At 37.0% G+C, this 20,871-nt stretch overlaps 1 protein-coding gene across 1 annotated transcript in view; it reads left to right on the plus strand.

The window, feature by feature from the left end:
* Positions 1-2,893, plus strand: part of Dsg4 (desmoglein 4) — a 37,415-nt gene extending 34,522 nt beyond the window's left edge. The window contains 2 exon segments of the mRNA XM_042674997.1: positions 365-579; positions 2,129-2,893. Of these exon segments, the coding sequence (XP_042530931.1) occupies positions 365-579; positions 2,129-2,893 (980 nt within the window).
* Positions 2,894-20,871: the final 17,978 nt, after the last annotated feature.

Consider the following 20,871-nt stretch of genomic DNA (forward strand, 5'->3'; position numbering starts at 1 on the left):
CCAGGGCCCCAGTGAACGCGGACATGGAGCCCCCCGGGTGGGGACCATGCACCCTCCTGGCTGGGAAAGCTCTATGCAAAGCCCAGAGACCCAGCTCCTCTCTGTAACTTCTACAACTTCAACCAAGATTATACACACAAGACAAGGCCATGTCTGAGGGCTGGCTGAATCTGTTGCTTTTTTAAAAAAAATCTTCCAACTTGGAGATTCTTAATATTATTACTGAGGCTGCTTATCTATCTTTCCAGAACCTTCTCTGTGGCATAGGGTGGTGGGTTGTAGGCATGTAGAGACTGCGATGTGTGAGGATGCAACAGTGACACGGGCAACCCTCCCGCTGGAATGAGAACTCCTGTCTTTGCAGAAATCTACACCAACACCTATGCAGGAGGAGGCACGGTGGAAGGGGGTGTGTCGGGAGTGGAGCTCAACACAGCAGTGGGAGCAGCCGCAGGCCTGGTGGCAGGAGGCGCTGCCTCGGGAACCTTGAGGAAGAGGAGTTCCACCATAGGCACACTGCGGGAATACCAAGACACAGCTGGCTTGAACATGGCCTTCCTGGACAGCTACTTCTCAGAGGTGAGTCACTTGCACAAAATCTTCACGAACTCCTGCAAAATTGTGCCAATGTTCCCTTCAACTTTAAACATCAACACCATCACCACCACCACCACCAACAACAACAACTTGTGATCCAATCCAGGCAATGATCCTGTTACCAAAAGGCTATTTTTTAAATTCTTTTATTGTTATTATAAACGTGATGTAGAGAGGGGTTACGGTTACGTAAGTCCATTACCAAAATACTAAGTAGCAGAGATAGTTTTGTCTTAATTTCAAGATGCCAACCCATTCGTCTCTAATAATAGAACTGAGTGTCTGGTACAAAGCCAGGGAGAAAATATCAGGTGACAGTGTAAAGGGATGATTGGTTTTAAGATTTTAGTCCATAACTGTTTGAGTCTGGACAAGAAGTTCACTTTTCATTCTCTCCTGATCTTTCATTATTTTAATGGAAAAAGGAAGTGATTTCAAATGGAGTTCTGCATATTCCACAGGCCAGCCATGGCTGTCTATAATCTCAGCAACTTGGGACACAGGATTATAGTTTGGGACCAGTGCAGGAAAAACAACAAAACATAATCCAGCGAACAAAAAATGTCAACTAAATCTTTCCTTAGAAGGTGATCCAAGTATACAGCGATGCATTAGTGTCATCCTAGCTATTTGCCAGAGCATCGGCAGGGGACTGTAGAAGTCCAGGGGTGGCCTAGGTAAAAGCATGAAATTCTATCTGGAACAGAAACACAAATTTACCATAAAGGGCGGGGGGCATTGAAATTAGTAGAGTGCTTGTTTAGAAAGTATGAGGTTCAGGGTTCAAAACCTCAGTACTCTCAAGAAGAACAACAAGAAGATGAAAGGATTCAGTGGAACTTTTCAAGGGCCAAAGCAGATGAGGGGAAATGGAAGAGTAACTAGCAGGTCTCTGCTCTCATTCTTCCCTTTTCAAGCAGAGATTCTACTTTCATCTGTTCTCTTCTACATATTGAGCTCCTACCTAAGACTATACTTTAAAAGCTTTGATTTAAAGTTTGGAGCATCATAGAAAATAACCCCTCCTAGTGCCTTTCTTTGGCTAACCCTCACCCCAGAGAGCATCTAGCTCTTTTAACTTACAACAGGAAAAAACTTCATGAACATTCTGACAATGCTCTCTGAAGTTTAAAATGCTTTCGTTCCAAATTGATCACATGAGTCTTAAATAAGTATTTTGAACATAACTGAACACCTTCAACTTTTTTCTAGACTACCTCAGAATCCAAGAAACATATATCCCAAATATTTAAATACCTCCATTGATTCAAATACTTAATGAAAAAAAATATTAGCTTTCAAATAAGAGAATTTCACATTCATTCTTCATATTTTGGGCTTCATGAATACATACCAATCTCCTAACAATATCTATTATTTTAGTAATACACTCACCCAAACACAAATTCTTCTTCCATTTTTTTTACATAAAATACTCTCAGATCAACTTGCTCTGAAGCTTTGCTGTTATTCATCATTGGTCGCTTTAAAGAAAGAATTTTGTAATTTTCCATTCTTCTTCTAATTTTAGAAAGCATATGCATATGCAGATGAAGATGAAGGCCGACCAGCCAATGACTGCTTGCTCATTTATGACCATGAAGGAGTAGGGTCTCCTGTGGGCTCTATTGGTTGCTGCAGTTGGATCGTAGACGACTTAGATGAAAGCTACATGGAAACTTTAGATCCAAAATTTAGGACTCTTGCTGAGATCTGCTTAGACACAGAAATTGAGCCATTTCCTTCACAGCAGGCCTGCATACCTATTAGTACTGATCTTCCTTTGCTGGGACCTAATTACTTTGTCAATGAGTCTTCAGGAATGACTCTCTCCGAGGCTGAATTCCAAGCAGAAATAGCAACGTGTGAACCTGTGATTCATGGGGATATCATAGTGACTGAGACTTACACAACCACTGAACCATGTGTACAACCTACTACAATTGTATTTGATCCTCAGCTTCCCACCAATGTTGTTGTAACTGAAACAGTAATGGCACCCGTCTATGATGTTCAAGGTAATATTTGTGTGCCTGCTGAGATAGCCAATACCCACAATGTATACTATGCTGAGAGAGTGATGTCTAGCCCTGGTCTGCCTGACATGAGCAATACTAGCATGACTGATAGTTGTATGGGTCCTGTGATGAGTGGTGGTATTTTAGTAGGACCAGAAATTCAAGTGACACAAGTGTGTCCAGACATTCACATAAGCCAAACCATTGGCTCTACATCCCCAATAACATCTCGACACAGAGTAACGCGATACAGTAACATACATTATTCCCCACAGTAAGAGCTTCATGCTCTTCTTATGCTCAGTATTCTAGATGGAGACCTTTGTAATTGCCAGTATAACCATCAAAGATATATGATGTGCTATATTTAACAATCAACAAATATTCAAATATTCTAAGTTCAATGGCATCCTTTGATTCTAGTTTTTGCAGGATAAATATGGCTGAGCACTTTAGGTAAGCCCTGTGTAGTTCTTTCTGATTTTAAATAATGTGCCAGAAAACTTGAAGATAATGTTGTACATCCTTTAATACAGCTTCTAGCCCATAATTCCTTTTGCAAGTCCTACAGGTCTTGAGCTCTGAAAAAAACCAGTCAGGTAAACCAAGACACTCTTATTCTTGGAAATTGCAAATGTTTTTTATACATTCTTCAGCCATGATTTTCTTTAGAGTCATATTTCTATTAAAAATTTCCATAGAAAAGATGAGTGTTATGTACATTCCTGGAAGTAAATGGAAAAGGAATATGAAGCATACATCAATTGATAAGTCATATTTCTCATCAAACCATTTCACAAGACTAACAATATTAAGAGCATGCTGAATACATGAAAATTTATTTGTAATATTAACAGTTACATAATTTAGAATTGGAAAAGTATGATGTCTATAGAAGAAACAAAACAGTAGAAGTAGTAATGGTTTCCTGTTCACAGGAATTTTTCTACCAGTTTAGCTAATTATGTCAATAAAAAATCAAACGTTGGTTAATCATTTCATTGATCCAAATCATGAAACTTTCAGACGATAACCAGATATTCTCCAAAAGCACATATGTAATTTTATTTTCATCAGTAGTTAGTTAGAAGCTACTAGGTTTTGACTGTTGGTCTTGGCTCTGTGAATGTAGAAAACAGACCCAACTCTTACCTTCACTAAGCTCCTAATTCAATTTTAGACCTAAAATAAAATTCTGTGATAGGGCTTTGAATTCCTACAAAGAATGATTAACTAATTACCGAACTCCATTATCAAGTTGCATTTCTCTTCTTAACACTACTATCTATATTGAATGAGTGAAATGGAAACACACAGGGAGACTGATTTTGTATGCTTAAGAAAATATTCTGGCAAGGTGGTATTACATACTTCTGTAATATGAGAACTATATGGTAGTAACTATGACTGGAAAGATAGTATAAATGAAACTTACTTTCAGGGTTTATTCCTTTTGGAGGAAAAATCTTATCCAATTCTTCATTTTCATGTGTCTACAACCAACTAGTTTAAGCATAAAATCTTGAATCTATTGCTTGACATCTTGGCCAGTGTTCTAATATGGTAACTTTATCTGAATGGAGTTACCCTAATTTTGTCTCTTTTATTGACTTTGATATTTTTCAGTTGAAATAAAAAGTTTCCTGGTTCTATGAAGTTTAGGTGCAGAATGGTTAAAATATTGTAGATTTTGCAATGCTTCCCAAATTGCATGCACCAGCAACTGTTACTTTAATTTAATTGAATAAAATTATTCATATGTGAAAAAAATTATTCATATGTGAAAAAATTCTACATTCCACTATTCTATAATTTGGTAAGATCCATGGGCTAACCAAGCACCCTTGGTTCCAGGATCATTCTGACACTCACTCAACAACCACCTGGCATACAATACATTCAATTATGTGGCCCATCCTGATATGGAAATTTCTCTCTTTAAATCTGTATTCACAACACCAATAATTCTAAGAATTATAAAAAGTGACTGGCAAGTACTTATATGCAAAGTACAAGTGAGCTAAAACCTGAAAATTATGAGATCTGAAAACATGAAGAATAAACTAGAACTAAGCATTTGACTAAAGATGAAAGTATGTAATGGAGATATACAACCACTTGTGAGAAGGGTAAGAAAATTTTTCTGCACACATGCTTTTTTCTATCTGTTTCTCATTATGCAAAGACTTAAAAGTGCTTCCAAAAGAGCACACTCATTTCTACAGGACACTTTTCTCCACCATGTCAGCAGAAACAGATCAAAACCATCTCGTTTGTACTCAGAACATGAGTAGCGAGGGAGAACTCTCCCATCATGCCGGATGGTGATGCAACTCAAGCTTTTGAAATTGGTGTCTCTGTGAATGTCATCCCCAAAAAACCGAAAAGGATAACCTAAAAATCTCCCCTTAATCCATAAGAATTAAGATTCTGGAATTAAAGTTGGTATAGTACTTGTGCTCAGGCATGAAAATGAGTCTGAAAGGCCAGAAGGTGAAATGTAATCAATAATTATTATTCAATATTATTTGAGTCGATATTGTCTGATGTACAGAATTACTTGAGGATAAAGCATTATTCAATCAATAAATATATGGGCTCTCTTGGTGAAGTCTTAGGTGAAGGGAAAGAAGATATTTAGAATATGAGGATATTTAAAAACATTTTTTAACAGAATTCTGCTTTTAGATTAGCTGTTTCTGAATGAAATGTACTAGTAAATGTAATAATGTTTTATATACTTCTTCAATTAAATCATGTTAAGAGAAAATAATGTTTCACTTTTTCTTAATATACATAGTATTCCATACATAACATGGACATATATCTGGAAAGTATGTTCCCATTTTGGTCCTGGGTAGTCATTGTCTTTAGTATTATATACACTGTACAGAAGGTTGGATTCATTGTTAATTCAAACTCAGAAAAAAAATGTGTAGTGATTTTTCTGTAAAATCATTGTTTTACATTTGGTTATTATTTCATTTTATTTCTTATTATTTCATAATCTTCATCATGAAATACAAATCAATTTTAATAAGCATCAGAAAATGTTCTAGAATTGTAGAGAATTAAATACCATTTCTTACCATCTCTCTTAAATGCAACACAATTATAACTATAATTTCTATACTAGAGATACCACATTCTGTGGCAATTACCATTAATTACCATTAATTTCACTTAGGGGGTTTGAGGAAGAATCTTTGAAAAAGAAAGTGAAATCTGGAAGAAGCCAAGTAGAATTTTGTCTAACAAAATTTGGCTTTTTTACTTTTTTATAAAAGCCCAAATGACAGGATATATTCAAGTAAAACAAATACAAGTTTGAATCAAAACAAGAATTATAAAATTGTACAGTCATTTACTTTTTAATTTCAGTTTCTGTACCAATTACTCAAAATTCATGATCCTTTATGAACTCTCAAAACAATATCATGAAAAGAAAAACAATAAAATCACAAGGAATTTGATCCAAATGATAAAGAAAACACTAGATGGATGATTTGTACCCATGTCAGGGATGAACACATTAAAACTAATAGAAATTGATGCTTCATATTAGCGCTTAAGTTAGTAGCAGAGTTAAAATCAAAGCCAGATTACCTCAGCCCAAAAACTTTATTTTTACCCACCCAAGTCTATTGATTTAATTCCAGAAGGATATTTGAAATGCACATGGCAGAAGATTTATGTCTCAATAGGAGTATAGATTTAACTTTCAGAAAATGGAGAGCCAGTAGCAATTTCTGCACTATTCAAAGGTCAGGTCCTACTTTAAAAGAGGACCTTGGGGCAGCCCAACCACAGCACAAAAACACCCTGGTGACCAATCACTAAGGCAGAGGGCCTGGCTTTTATTTCTGTGGTGGTAAAGATCTGAGAATTGAGCTGACAAACCTAGGAGAGCATCCCACCATTAGGGCCATGCTGTATAAAATGAGGAAAATTAATCATTTTTTGTGTTAATCAGTATTTGCACATTGCAAAATTCAAAGCATGACTTGCCTTTGTTATTACTTTACGTGAAATAAATGTTGAGCTGGGCACAGGCTTTTCAGACCTCTCTCAGTCTGCACCACACTGGTTCCTTCACCTGATACTGCACTCTCCTCACCTTCTTAGCTTTCTTCTACCACTTTCAGGACTCACCTGAGGTATTGCTACTTCTCAGGAGCATGTATTTCTCCCACTGCCCCAATCTTCTTCCTCAGCAATAGTGAACTCATTCTTTTTCCTATGCCCACCAGCTTTAGAGCTCCTTGAGAGCAAAAGTAATCTTTTCTTCCTTTCATCCTGTGTTAACAGAATATAATCCAATTCTCCAGAGCGCCAAAAAAAGAACGTGTCTGCAGTTCAGCAGTGTTGCCTCTAGATAGCAGCCTTTGGAGGAAGTGATCATCTAAAAGCTTTTATAAAGGCCGCATGTAGCAAGATGTTTGAATGTAGCTTACAATGAACAATACACTTCAGGAGAAATAGATCTTTTGCAAAAGAAAAAAACTGCTAAAATTAAGTTATAGGAAATAAATTCTTATGCTTTTTAAAAGAATGTACAGTGTGATAAATGACTTGCAAAAAAAAAAAAATACTACCAAGAATGAATCTGGGAAATAAAGCCACTCCTTGAAACCCTTAAGAACAGATAATGAAGCAAATGGGGGCAAGCCAAAATGAATATCCAAAACAGACAGGTCTAGAACAGTAGTAGCAGATTTTCTTTCACTAGAGTTAGTCAAAACAGAGGGATGTGATATGAATTTGGCGCTAAGATTTTGAATTTTTTCTATCATGATTTTCTCACATTACTATGAACAGGATTTTGTAAAATATTTATAATTGTTTCAAAAATCTGTATAAATTCATATATTTGTACCACATTATTCCACAATTCCTGGTCAAGTCCATATTTTAATAAAAAATGTTACATGAACATTTACATATTATATATATGTATATTTCCTACTCACACAGAAGTTGAAGTGTTTCTATAAGAGAAGCACTTAAAAGAAGATATCACATCAACTGATATGTGCAAGTAATTTATAGTGTTTTCTAAATTTCCCTCTAAGTAAGAATGTCAACCTAAACTACCATCAACTTTTATAAGACTGGCTTAACCAGAAATTTAATAATTAAGGTTATCCATTTTTTTCATGTTTAATAACATGGTAAAGCCTACAATTATTTGGTGCTTTCCAGCCATTATACAGAATTTGACACCTAGTACATATAGGTTATCTAAATGAAATGATGAATGATTAAATAACTTTGATAAATTATCATGTGTATGTTCAATATATTTCAGGTCTTTCTTCTCTTGCATATTATTAGATATGCTGAAAATTCAGACTACTACTACAGGAACCTTTGGCCTGTTTTCCTGTTAGTTTTGATACTTACTAGGTACAATCTCAATTTCTTACTTCCTTTATTTACATTATCGTAGCATTTTGAGTAAACCCATGTTTCAAAGAAAAAAAAACCAGGAAGCATTTTCAATAAGAATTAACTAAACTTTGTTGACTACTGGTGGCTCATGCTTGTAATACTAGGTACTTAGGAAGCTAAGACCTAAGCAAGGCAATTTGAAGCCAGCAGAGCAGGTAAAATCAGTGAGACTCTTCTCTCCAATTAACCACCAAAAAGCAGGAAATAGAACTGTGGCTTCTGTGGCTTCAATAATATAGCACTAGCCTTTATAACAAATTCTCTGGGACAGCCCCCTGGCCCTTAGTTCAAGCCCCAGGACCAGCACACAAACACACACACACACACACACACACACACACACACACACACACACAATTACCTAAAATTAAGCTAGGTATTGTGACATACATATGTAATTCCAGCACTCAAGAAACTGAGGTAGGAGAATCCTGGCCATCTCAAGGTCATCTTGGGCTACTTCACAAATTAGAGGCCATCCTGGACATTGTGAGAATATGTCTTTTTAAAAATTTAATTTAATTTAGAGATTACTAACAATAATCTCAGGGTCTGGGCACTATCTCTGAGCTTTTGTGCTCTAGGCTAGCACTCTACCTCTTTGAGCCACAGCTCCCTTTCCAGTTTTTAGGTGGCTAATTGGAAATAAAAGTATCAAGGCCTTTCCTGCCCAGGCTGGCTTCAAACCACAATCCTCAAATCTCAGCCTCCTGTAGTTAGGATTCTAGGGGTGAGCCACCAGCACCTGATTACATCATTCACTGTTATAGTATGATATTTTGCACAGGATACTTTAAAAGAATGCTACACCTTCTGGAGAATTGAAGACCACGAGAAAACCCTTTGGTAATGACAGCCTTTCATTATAGTCATCGGTTGACTAGGAGTTCATATTTTCTTTCAAAAGTATCTCTTGTATATAAATGCAATAACAACAAAAATCATATGGTAGTGTGCAAATGGTGTTACTATTAGGGATAAAAATTATTTGCTTTTAATCATATTTCTCACCGTAACTATGAAAGCTAAATAAATGAACTTTGACCCGTAACCCTACATGTTACTTGGAAAAAGTCCATTTCTATACAGTCACATTATTGTCTCAAAATATGATGCAGTTTTATGTTTACCTTTATTTATAAATTATGGTTACAGTGTTCGTGCCTTCTCAGTATTCGATGGTAATAAAAAACATTAATTTGTTAAGACAACTTCTTTAAATTCTATTTTAGCTAACTTGAAATCACAATTTGTATCAGGAAGGAATTACTGGCAGCAACTTTGCCAGTATTTTTTAGATAATAAGCAAAAGATGTGAAACATTTATTCGTCTTAAAATTAAAGTAAGAAGCAATGAATCCTTCAAACTATTTCATAAATGAATTCTGTTTTACAGATACAGCTGGCAACTGTCTAGTTATTGTTGTATTGGCATGGTGTTTGTTCATTGGCTCATAAGCAGATTGAATTGTATCCAAAGGTCAGAGTAGACATGTCAATGTATGATGTGAATCAAACTAATTGAATGAATGTAGAGTAAGTAAAAATTGAAAAACCCTCTGTTCTTGATGATGTTTGCATAAAGATTGACCCTTAATCATTTTTAAAGAGGTTTGCCTAAAAAGAGGATCTCAGTTTGGCTAGAACTTCATAGCGTTGAGCCCCCCCTTGATTAACTGATGACTAATTGAAAGATGAGAGATGCTGACTGTGTGTTTTATAGGGAGGTAGTGACTCTGTGTGGTGAGTGATGATGAGGTGCTGGTACAAAAGTCACAGCACACACATGTGATCAGCATAATATGGATTGACTAAGACATCTCCATTATGAATGTAAGAAGGAAGCACTGACTGGGTGAGGCCTTTGGTATCAATAATGCATGAGCCACTAGGTGTGGAGAACATGAAAATAAATAGAGGTTATAGAAAAGGAAGAGCAAATGTGTGTGTGTGTGTGTGTGTGTGTGTATAGTTGTTATTAAGTATGTTGTACACTAAGAACTGCTTTTCAAATTGTTTTCCATTTAATCTACTTGGAGATTTTCCTTGTGTAAATCAAGGACATGTTTTCAAATGTATAGGAGCCACCATGACCCACAAGCAATTCCAATGCTCATTTCTTCCTTCAGAAATGTTTTTGAGCATTTTCTTTATTGATCTATGAGCTAAATGCCAGTAGAAAGGTAAACTAGGATGAACACCAAGACCTTTACAGTCAGATTCAGGAGGAAGAATTAAAATCTGGTCGAGTGAGGGCTGCCTAGTAGTATGAATGGCACTGTCAACAGAGAAGATGGGAGGTGCTTAACTAGTGGACTTAAGAAAGACAAATTAAGACTTGACCTTTGAGCCCCATCTGGAAGTATGGTAGATTTATTATTATTATTATTACTTGACAAAATACCCAACATGAGCAACTTAAGATGAGGAAGGATTTATTTTGGCTTGCAGTTTCAGAAGTTTCAGTCTTTTGCCTCCCTATTTCTGGGCCTGTGGTAAGGAAGTGCATGATGGCAGAGAGGGTATGGTGAAACAGAGCTATTTATCTCATGGCACCAAGAAGTAGAGATAGAGACGAAGGGCCTGAGGTCAAGATCTACCCTTCAAAGACACACTCAGTGAACTACTGCCTCCATTGTGGCTCCACCTCCTATAGTCCATTCATCTGTGAATTCATCAATGGATTAATCCACTGATAGAATTAAAACCTTTGTGATCCAGTCACCTCTCAAAACCCCAACAGCTGACAACCTAACCTTGAATGCATGAACATTGGAGGATATTTTTAAATTCAACTCATAAAAGAAAATAACCTCAGGAAACAGTCAGACGGAGAAATGAAAAAGAGCACTCTTAGTCTCCCTTCCCAAAGAAAGGAGATAAATAAGGAAGGCACAACAAAAGATCTGTTTTCTGCAATAGAAGACTAGAGAATGGTAATATATGGTCATATAGACAAGAAGGAATCAGAAGCATGAGTTTGTTGAGAAGTACTTTGAAATTTCTATTTTAATCTGAAAATTAAAGAGAAATTCTCTAACCATTCACACACAGTAAGATCAGAGGAGGATATTCTTAGGAGAGGAACACAATGGCACAATATAACTATGTGAATCTGACCATATAAAATAATATTTATCAAAATAAACTCCAAGAAATGGAAACAAGAGGTTTTTTCTTTGTTGCTGTTTTGGCTTTCTTTTCCTTTTGTCATGTTTGTTTATTTGTCCTTGGGAGGGCAAGTGGAGACACAGAAATGGAGGGATAAAAGGCGAACCAATCAAGTAGTGGTACACACTAAACACTATACTGAAAATGAACTATATAACTTATGGGTAGGGACAGGAAGGAAAAACTGGAAGAGAATGAGGGAAGGGGTGACATTGTTTAAAAAGAAATGTACTCTTTAACTGACTTACGTAACTGTAACCCCTATGAATATCACTTTTATAATAACAATAAAAATGAAGTGCATGAAAAGGAAAAGAAATATTCAAAAGAGAACAGTGACTCTGAAATCACATAGTTTGTTCTGTCAGGAGACAGATAAGGCTATTAATAATGATGATCTCAGTAAAAATGAATTGTGAAAAAATTATTTGAGCTTCATCCACTCATCAATATTTGGAATAATTCACTACCTATGTCACAAAATCCTACTACAAATATGCATTTAACATCATCAGCAATTGATATCATCCAGTTAGGCCAGTCATGTCCCAAAGATGGCACTGTAACCTAAAAACACAGAGCCCAGGAACTATCCTTAATACTGTAGGAGTCTCCCTACAGAACTATATATAATAACAGCACAAAGGGGAAAAGGGGAAACTAAGACCCAGTCAAGAATATATCCTTTTCATATTTGGAGAAAACAGAAATGCAATCAGAAGACATCTCAGGGTTAAAAGTTCAACCTATTTATTTTTTGCTAAGTAGGGCAACATTGATTATTCTCCTAGTATAAAATGAGTGTATGTTTATTGTAGAAAACTCATAAAACATAAAGTGTGAATGGAAATAATGTCCCCTTGCCTAAAGACAAATACTAGCAATATTAAGGTAGTTTACTTCAGCTAATGCTACTGTAGCTCTACCGTTCATCTGACAGGTAATGCAGTGTCTATGAAACCCAAATTTATGAAGGCTCTTTAGTCTTTCTATATACCTTTACACATTGTATTTTTTTAAGTTGAGATGATCCTATTCCAAAGGCTTTACCTGCTTTTTCAATTTAGTAGACTTTGGAAAAGTATTTTAAGAGGTATTTCATTCCATGAATAGACAATAAGGTTTTTCCTCTTGATTTATGTTGTAAATAATGATGACATTGATATATTTGGAGACAGACTTTACATTGCTTTCAGTGGAGCTGGGCTGTCTAGTTGAAGACTGCACATATTTAAGATAAAAAGGGAAGGGGTGATAATGTCCAAAAGGAAATGTATTCTTTGCCTGATTTATATTAATAGTAATCACTTTTTTCTTTTTAGAATTTTCAAATAAAAATAATGAAAAAGTAATCTATGTTTTACATGATGGGCAAAATACACACCAAAGTACAACAATACAGCTAAAATTATTTTCATCACTACAGTTCCATTTTCCCTTTTAGTTCTGATATTCTGTCTATGAATTCAATACATGAACCATACTATCATGAAGCTTATGTTTGTTTGTGAGGATGCCAGCAATATGGAGTAAATGGCTAGCACTCTGGAGTAAATGTCAGCCCTATGGGGTAAATGGCTAACCCTGATATGAATGAAGGCTAAGGCTGTCCCCAGGTGATTTTGATAGAAGTCATTTTCCTGACTCATGGTAAAATTAGGCTCTACATTCTATGGAAATGCACATCCCCTATCTATGAGTAGTGTAGCCCTAGAAAAGTTGTGTAATATAATCTTCTAAGAAGGTTAACATTTTGAATCTTGTAGAAGGTCTCTCACCCCAGAAAGGCTTGAGGAAACCTAAACCACAATATCACATGACACCTCTCAGGTGCCATCAGCAGGCTGATTGATAGAACTAGGTTTGTATATCCATCAAGAAAAGTCCTTAGATTCAAATATGAGCTTTGGAAGGAAAAACATATTCTCAACAATGACAGAAAAGTGATTTGATGCAATAGGGCAAATCTCCTCCTGAAGTAGTACACACTTATATCTTATCCTCAGTCTTCATCTCAAAAAGTTGGGGGTGTTTATGTTTCCAAACACAACACATTATAACCTCTATCTTTCACAGCTGGTGGATTTCATGTAATAGCATGCTTGCTATTGTTTTCTATTTCTAGTATTTCCATTTCTGCCCTTTTTCCAGCCCCCTTTAATCTGGGGAATTTGCATTCTCCATTTTACCTGTCCTGAGATAGTGGCAGGAGAGAAGTTACTTTAGCAAGTGACACTGAAAACTAAAGTATAGTATGATGAGCTTCATCACTTAAACAAAAATAAATACAGACAATTTGAGCATATGAGGTAATAGTTGGCTGATGCAGTGACCCCTCTCATAACAATTACAAGTTGAGGTGCCAACTCTTCCCAACAAGTATCTCAGGCTCATGAGACTCATTAACTGTTTCTGGTGGGCGTTACCTGTTTGTTCAGCAGGCTTCACAGTGCTATGTGAATCCTTCTCCAGCAATAACTAAGAAGGTGCACTTGAATCTAATAGTACCTGTGGACCAAGTCATATATTTTTTTAAGTGAACAGGAAATTTTAACACGAACCATATCCCAACATCATAAAATGTGTCATTTAGATAAACAACCAATTGGGGAAACAGATGAACAATAATGGAAAATACTTTATCCGAATCTGTCAATGGGACCTGGACAGTTTCAAAAGTTAGAACCTTCCCCCTCCATCTTCACAGTTAGTGATAGCAGGGTATGAAAGTTTGTATTCTGCCCAGAGGAAACAAGCTGAGAATGTGGAAGAGGGAGAAATTCTCTAGCAGAACGAGAAAGAAACTTACCCTCCACTGAGCAGACCTCTTGCAGTCTCCTTTGCACCACTAGCTAGCTAGGAAAACATATCCAGTGGTCAAGAAAGAAAAGAACCAGATTTTCCAGATTCCTTCCTCCACACTCCTCCCTTCCCTGGAGGACTAAAAGAGGAAAAAGAGAAAAGACTCTCAAGAGGCTTAGAAACTGTGGTTTCTGTAGAATAAAAGAGAACTCCTTTCTCTCATGCTAAGGGTGTGTTCTGTTCCCTACATGTTTTGGCAAACACTGCATGTTTTGCCAAGAACCCTTGGCTAAGACAGAAAAGCATGTAGCTTAGCAGGAAAAAAGATGAGAAATTAAATCTGAAGATGAAACCACTAAGCTCCACAGAAGACATACTGATTTGCAGTGAAATGTTGAAAGAGAAAACAACCTTCACTTTGTCAGCTAGAAAATCTAGTCAAAATAAGGAAAGGATTTATATTAAGTTGAGAAATTTGCAGTGATTAGTAATTCTTAAGATTACGTGCATGACTATTTCTTTTCTTTCCCCATCTTGAAGACCTATCCTGACCCAAGATTGTATCACTATCTCATTTATCTTTATATCTCAAGGTCCAGGTTATGTCTAGTGTGTAGTGGACATTTGATAAATATGCGTGTTGAATATTTGTGGACTGAATTATCATTTTTAACCAATGCTAACATTGTCACAAAAGTGTCTCTTGTATTTGTGGTAGGTATGGAAACACCTGTATTTCTAAAAGAGAAATCATAGAAATTATTCCTGTATGGAAGATTAGATGTTTCAGTTTCTATCTATATGACCAGATTGAAATTTTATTCATATCTGGGTCCACTTCTTAAATAAGTCACAAAGATCTGTTCAATTTACTTTGATATTCATAAAAAAATCAGAATTGACTTAAATAGGTCTTTTTTTTTATTGTGAAAATACCGTACAGAGGGGTTACAATTACATGGGCAAGATAACGAGTACATTTCTTATCAAGCATTGTTGCCTCCTCCTTTGTTTCCCCTTCCCATCCCTTCCCATACCAGTCTTTTTATCATAATGTTATGCAGTCGATTTACGATTTAATATGCCTAACTAAGCTAATGTTTCAATGGAATTCAATAAGACATAAAAGAAAACACATCCATATATATTACACAAAGCAGGAGTGAGGATTATCTTATAAAATTTTTGTTTTATGTAAAACATCTGTCTCATTTCTTTGTGTGTGTGTGTGTGTGTTGACTACAGGTCTTAGTTAAAATAAATCTAAACACCACTATATGGACTCTTCTTGTTTTGTCAGGCTATGAAATGTCTGAATTGTATGAGTAAGTTCAAAGCAATAAAAATCTTCTAACTCTGGGAACAGGTGGGGAAGGCTAGCTTCCCCAAGAGACCTAGGGCAGAGCTTTTGGCACTGAGCAAATGCTACGCATATGCATAGGAGAGATGGTTCAGTGCATTAGCTATTACTCAAGCACATGAGGATAAGCCCTGGGTGGATCCTTTATCCAAATATCTCTTCCTGGAATTAGAGAAATAAGGAAGTCACACACCCCTGAAGTATGAATGAACTTGTGAAAATGATTATTTCATGATTCTCATCTATCAGAGTCTACTGTCATCAATACTAATGGAGACAGTTTATCCACATGGAGAAAAGGCAGTGGGTTGTGGTGCAGCATATTTCTTCAATGTTACTTATATGAAACCTAACATTTTGACTCTCTTTGCTTTGATCCTCAACTTTTGGAGGATGAAATACACTGCCTTTTGTAGAGACTGCATTTTGTAGTGGCACTTTTTCATGGTATCCTGAAAACTGGAGATGGGAATTCTGGTTCAGGTTCTATAATGAGGTATACAATGGCAAAGGAATCCTTTCTGTCTCTGACCTTGATTGTCAAATCAGTGAGTTGCTTGGATACTAAGGTCTCTTGAGTATGAAATTACCTAGTTCTGTTTAACAAGGTGATCTCTATTGGGTACTAAATATTTACAAAAAGGACTGTGATGAGACATTTCAGGATCTTTGTTCTAGCAGAAATCCATTCTGAAGGATTTCTTTGTAGGTAAACAGCTGGTACATAGGTTCAAAACCCACAGGATATTTGTGCTCAACTGAGAAACTTGGGAATAAATCCTCTGGGAAGTCAAGGAAAAGCTGCCCCCTGAAGGATAACTTTTCTGAAAAGCCCTCAAGAATCCCTTGGGATTTCGTTTTCCTCCTACCATTTCCCCTGTATTGTCCTTCATGATTCACTGACAGAGAGGATCTAAATTCCAACAGCTCCCCTGTTATTGGAGTCCAGCTCACAGAATCCCCTGCCCCACACCATTCCCTCTCCACAGTAACTTGCTTGGCTCTAGGTTCTCCCATGGTGTGTTCTAATGACTTCTAAATGACTAGCCAGAATTTTAATCAGTTGTTCTTTCAAGGGTGAAAAAAGTTATGTGGGGGTAATTACTTTTCCCAATGAAAATAGAAAACAAATTTTCCTCTGATTGATAAATGAATATAAACTAGATTCACATTCTGCCCAGAGGTAATGAGGAAGAGAGAAAAGACAAAGTGGGGAAGTAATGGGGAGGAAAAACAGAGAGGAATGGATGAGTAGTGACAAGGAAAATAAAGCAGCGGGAAGGAATACAGACAGGGAGAGAGCACAGGGAGGAGGCAGAAAGCAGAGACAGGAAGGAGGATGGGAATGGGCCCTGAGGCCTAGGGGCCTGTGCTCACCTGTCTGTTCCCAAGACAGCCACACCTGCCCAACCTTCTCCAACCTCAAGGGAAGTGCCCTGGGTGGAGCTCAGGTAAAGTCCTTGCTCTAGGAAAATGGAGTGGATTAAATAGTTGCCTATTCTGATTGCTGATTGATTGTTCCCTCTTTGGGGATTTTTGTGTTGGCTCTTTTTCAACCTAGTCTTCAGCCTTCAAACACTTGACTCTTTTTTTGATTGCTCTAAATTCAATGTTTATTTATATATTTGTGGTACCTAGTTTATACAAATATGATAATGCAGTTCAAATGATGCATGGTTATTGTCCCAGTATATTCTTAAAAATAGGAGTTTTCAACTTCCTTCTCAATTCACAATATTCAGATCTGAAAAATCATTCACTGAGGATAAATCTATATAGCAATTACTGGGGATTTCTACTGTATACATCTAGGTTTTATGAGCATATGGTAAAATACAGACTCATGTTTTTTTAATAAGTTTTTTTATTGTGAAAATACTGTACAGAGGGGTTACAGTTACATGAGCAAGGTAATGAGTACATTTCCTATCAAGCATTGTTGCCTCCTCCTTTGTTTTTCCCCTACCATCCCTTCCTCCCATCTCCACAACTAAACTCCCCATCACCCGCCTAAATTGTAAAGTTTGTTTTTGCGACATAGCATCGTGTACATCTCATTGTTGCAATGGGTCAACCTGTATCCCTAGTTAAACAATGTTTTTTCCGTTCCTCTCCCCAAATTATACCAACATCAAATACAGTGAAAACAGGGGTAATACCATGGGGGAGGAACATACAAAGCAACAAAAAATCACGTGGTAACTTATAAATATGTTAGAAACAAGAGCAAGAAAGAAAATCCACTTGTGTCTTTATCTTGGGGTTCATTTCGCTTAACATCATCTTAACTTTTCTGCATGCTTCAGATATATGCTAGTTATTGCAAATGAGGGAAACCATGGGACCTATATTTCTTTGGGCCTGGCTTACTTCACTTAATGTAATTTTTTCCAAGTCTTTCCATTTCCTAACAAATGGGGCAATGCCATTCTTTCTGATAGAAGCATAGAATTCCATTGTGCATATATACCACATTTTCTTGATCCATTCATATACTGAGGGGCATCTAGGTTGGTTCCATATCTTAGCTATAGTAAATAATGCTGCAATAAACATAGGACAGAATAGGAGAAACCCTATGTCTCCTTGGCATAGGCCAGAATTTTCTTAATAAAGACCCAGAAACACAACAAATCAAAGAAAGGTTGTACAAATGGGATTGTATGAAACTGCAGAGCTTCTGCAAGGCAAAGGACATAGCTAGCAAGATCAATAGAAAGTTCATGGATTGGAGAAGCTCTTCGGTAGCCATACAATGGACAAGGGTCTCATATCTAAAATATACCAGGAACTCAAAAAATTAAATCCCCTAACAACAAATCCTCAAAGAAACAACTGCCCAGTAAATAAGTGGACTAAAGACTTACAGAGAAACTTCTCTGAAGAAGAAATAAGAATGGCCAATAGACACATGAAGAAATGCTCAACTTCCCTAGCCATAAAAAAAATGCAAATCAAAACAACATTGAGATATCACCTCACCCCAGTTAGAATGGCTATAATCAAGAACTCTAATAACAACAGAGGCTGGAGGGGATGTGGCCAGAAGGGAGCCCTACTGCATTGTTGGTAGGAGTGTAAACTTGTTTAGCCACTTTAGAAAGCAGTATGGAGGTTCCTCAAAAGACTCCACATAGAGCTTGCCTATGACCCAGCAATCCCACTTTTGAGCATTTACCCAAATGATCACAAACAAGACAATACTAAATCAGACTCAGTTTTCTACAAATATATAGTTCTCACTGATATTGACAGTCTACCTCAGAATCTAGAATGAAGCTCAAGAATTGTCATTTTAATAAATATCCCAAGAGATCACAAACACTAAGTTTTTGTTTTTGTTTTTTCTGGTTGTTGGGCTTGAACTCAGGGCCTAGGTATTGTCCCTGAGATCTTTTGCTCAAGGCTACCACTTCTAGTGTTCCACCACTTTGAGCCATGGGACCACTTTCTGGTTATTTCTGGTCGTTTTCTGGTAGTTATTTCAAGATAAGAGTTTCACAGACTTTCCGGCCCAAGCTGGCTTCGAACTGAGATCCTCAGATCTCAGCCTTCTGAGGAGCTAGTATTATAGGCAAGAGCCATTGGCACCTTGATCTTTTATCTGACTGTATTTCCCCATGTACTTGGGATTCCAAATGCTAACTCAGCAGAAATTTTCTCTGCCAATGAAACATGCTTCAATCTCCACTGTCGCCTGCTATCTTCTACCCTGGTCTCAGAGCCAGTACATCTGTCCTTGATGTCCTCTCAAAGGCAAGAGTCCCAGCCCACATGTATCTTAGACTTTCAATCTACTGAGTTCCCTGCAGCCCAAGTATTTATTGGGTATTGGCCACAAGCAGAAGAGGCACTGTGGGTACAAGGAGGAACACTACAGGGGCCTACCCTTGAGGACTAATTGGAGAGACTAATTGGAGAGAGATAAATTCTTATGCAGGTATTTCAATAAAATCTTTCAAAAAGCTTCACACTGGTACTCTGGACATGCAGACACAGGAGCAGCCAGCCCAGCAGGGAGATCAGAGATGAAGCTCTGGAGTTGAATCCTGAGTTTAGTATGAGGGGAGCAGCTAGCAAAGAGCGGAGAAGTACTGTGGGGGGATGGGAGTGGAGCAGCCACCAGCACTGTGCAGACTGGTGTGACACAGACCATAAATAGCACAAAGTACATGCCAGAAATGGCTGGAAAGGAGACTGGAAACATTCCTTAAACTGAAGCATGGACTATAGTACATTCACTCTAAAGAGTCAGGAATTCATCATGTACTTTCCTTGTCTTTATGATGAATCTGTGGAGAAGAAAATAAGACGATGGGTGGAATGAGGCTGACACAGCTTTAGTCCTGTGCCTCTCAGTGAATCTGGAACTTCAACAGTGAATGACCTCTTAAGTCTGTCAGACACAGCTACACTGATAAGCTGCTTAGGCTCTTGACCTTGAAGAGTCATTAAGCTAGTTTAATACCTTAAATATTTTAAAAACTGGGGACAGCAATAGGTTAATTATTTGGGGATGCGAGTCCTAGATTAAATAGACCATCACTTCAGATCACTAGAATCTTCTTTGAAGTCAACATTTATGTTATAACTTGAATTACTTGACAGTAAGAAAGACCAAAAACAGGGACAACTTGGTCAGCTATTACTCTATCTTCTTTTTTTTACAATAAAAAAACAGAAAAGTTTTATTCAATGATATTTGTCAGTCATGGAGCTTGAACTCAGAGCCTAAGCCCTGTCCCTGAGCTCTTCCGCTCAAGGCTAGCGCTCTACCACTTTGAGCCACAGAGCCACTTCCAATTTTCAGGTGGTTAATTGGAGATAAGAGTCTCAAGGACTTTCCCAACGGGGCTGGCTGTGAAATGTAATCCTCAGATCTCAGCCTCCTGAGAAGCTAGATTTACAGGCACTGGTCCCCAGCTTCACTAAATGATTTTTAAAAATTGATGTTTTCCTCGTTGCTGTTAGAGAGAGAACTATTTAATACATTTATACTCATAATAATATAATATGCAATGGCAGATGGTTCCCAGGGTCAAGGCCAGACTCAACCAAAATAAGACATCATAACGTCAACAACGAACCCTAGTAATTAAGAAAAATAACATTTGAGCACTTCCAGTTGAGACAAATTACTCATGATCTACAGAACACCAAGATGTAAACAGACTAGTATTTAGCATTTCTACTACTACCCTATTTTTTGATGAAAATACGTTCTCCATAAAAATATTTTATTTGCCTCTGACAAATATTTAGAGATAAGAAAGAAAGTACAGGGATTTGACATGGTACCAAGTGTTGCAAATGAACTATACAACTTGTGGATAGAGATGGGAGGGAAAAACTTGGAGGGAATGAGTGAATGGGTATCCAAAAAAAAACATACTCTTTACGTGACTGTAACCCCTCTGTACATCACCTTTATAATAACAATACAAATATTTACAAATAAAAGAAATACTATCA

The sequence above is a fragment of the Dipodomys spectabilis genome, unplaced genomic scaffold (genome assembly GCF_019054845.1).
Source record: "Dipodomys spectabilis isolate Male_0828 unplaced genomic scaffold, ASM1905484v1 ptg000024l, whole genome shotgun sequence".
NCBI lineage: Eukaryota > Metazoa > Chordata > Mammalia > Rodentia > Heteromyidae > Dipodomys > Dipodomys spectabilis.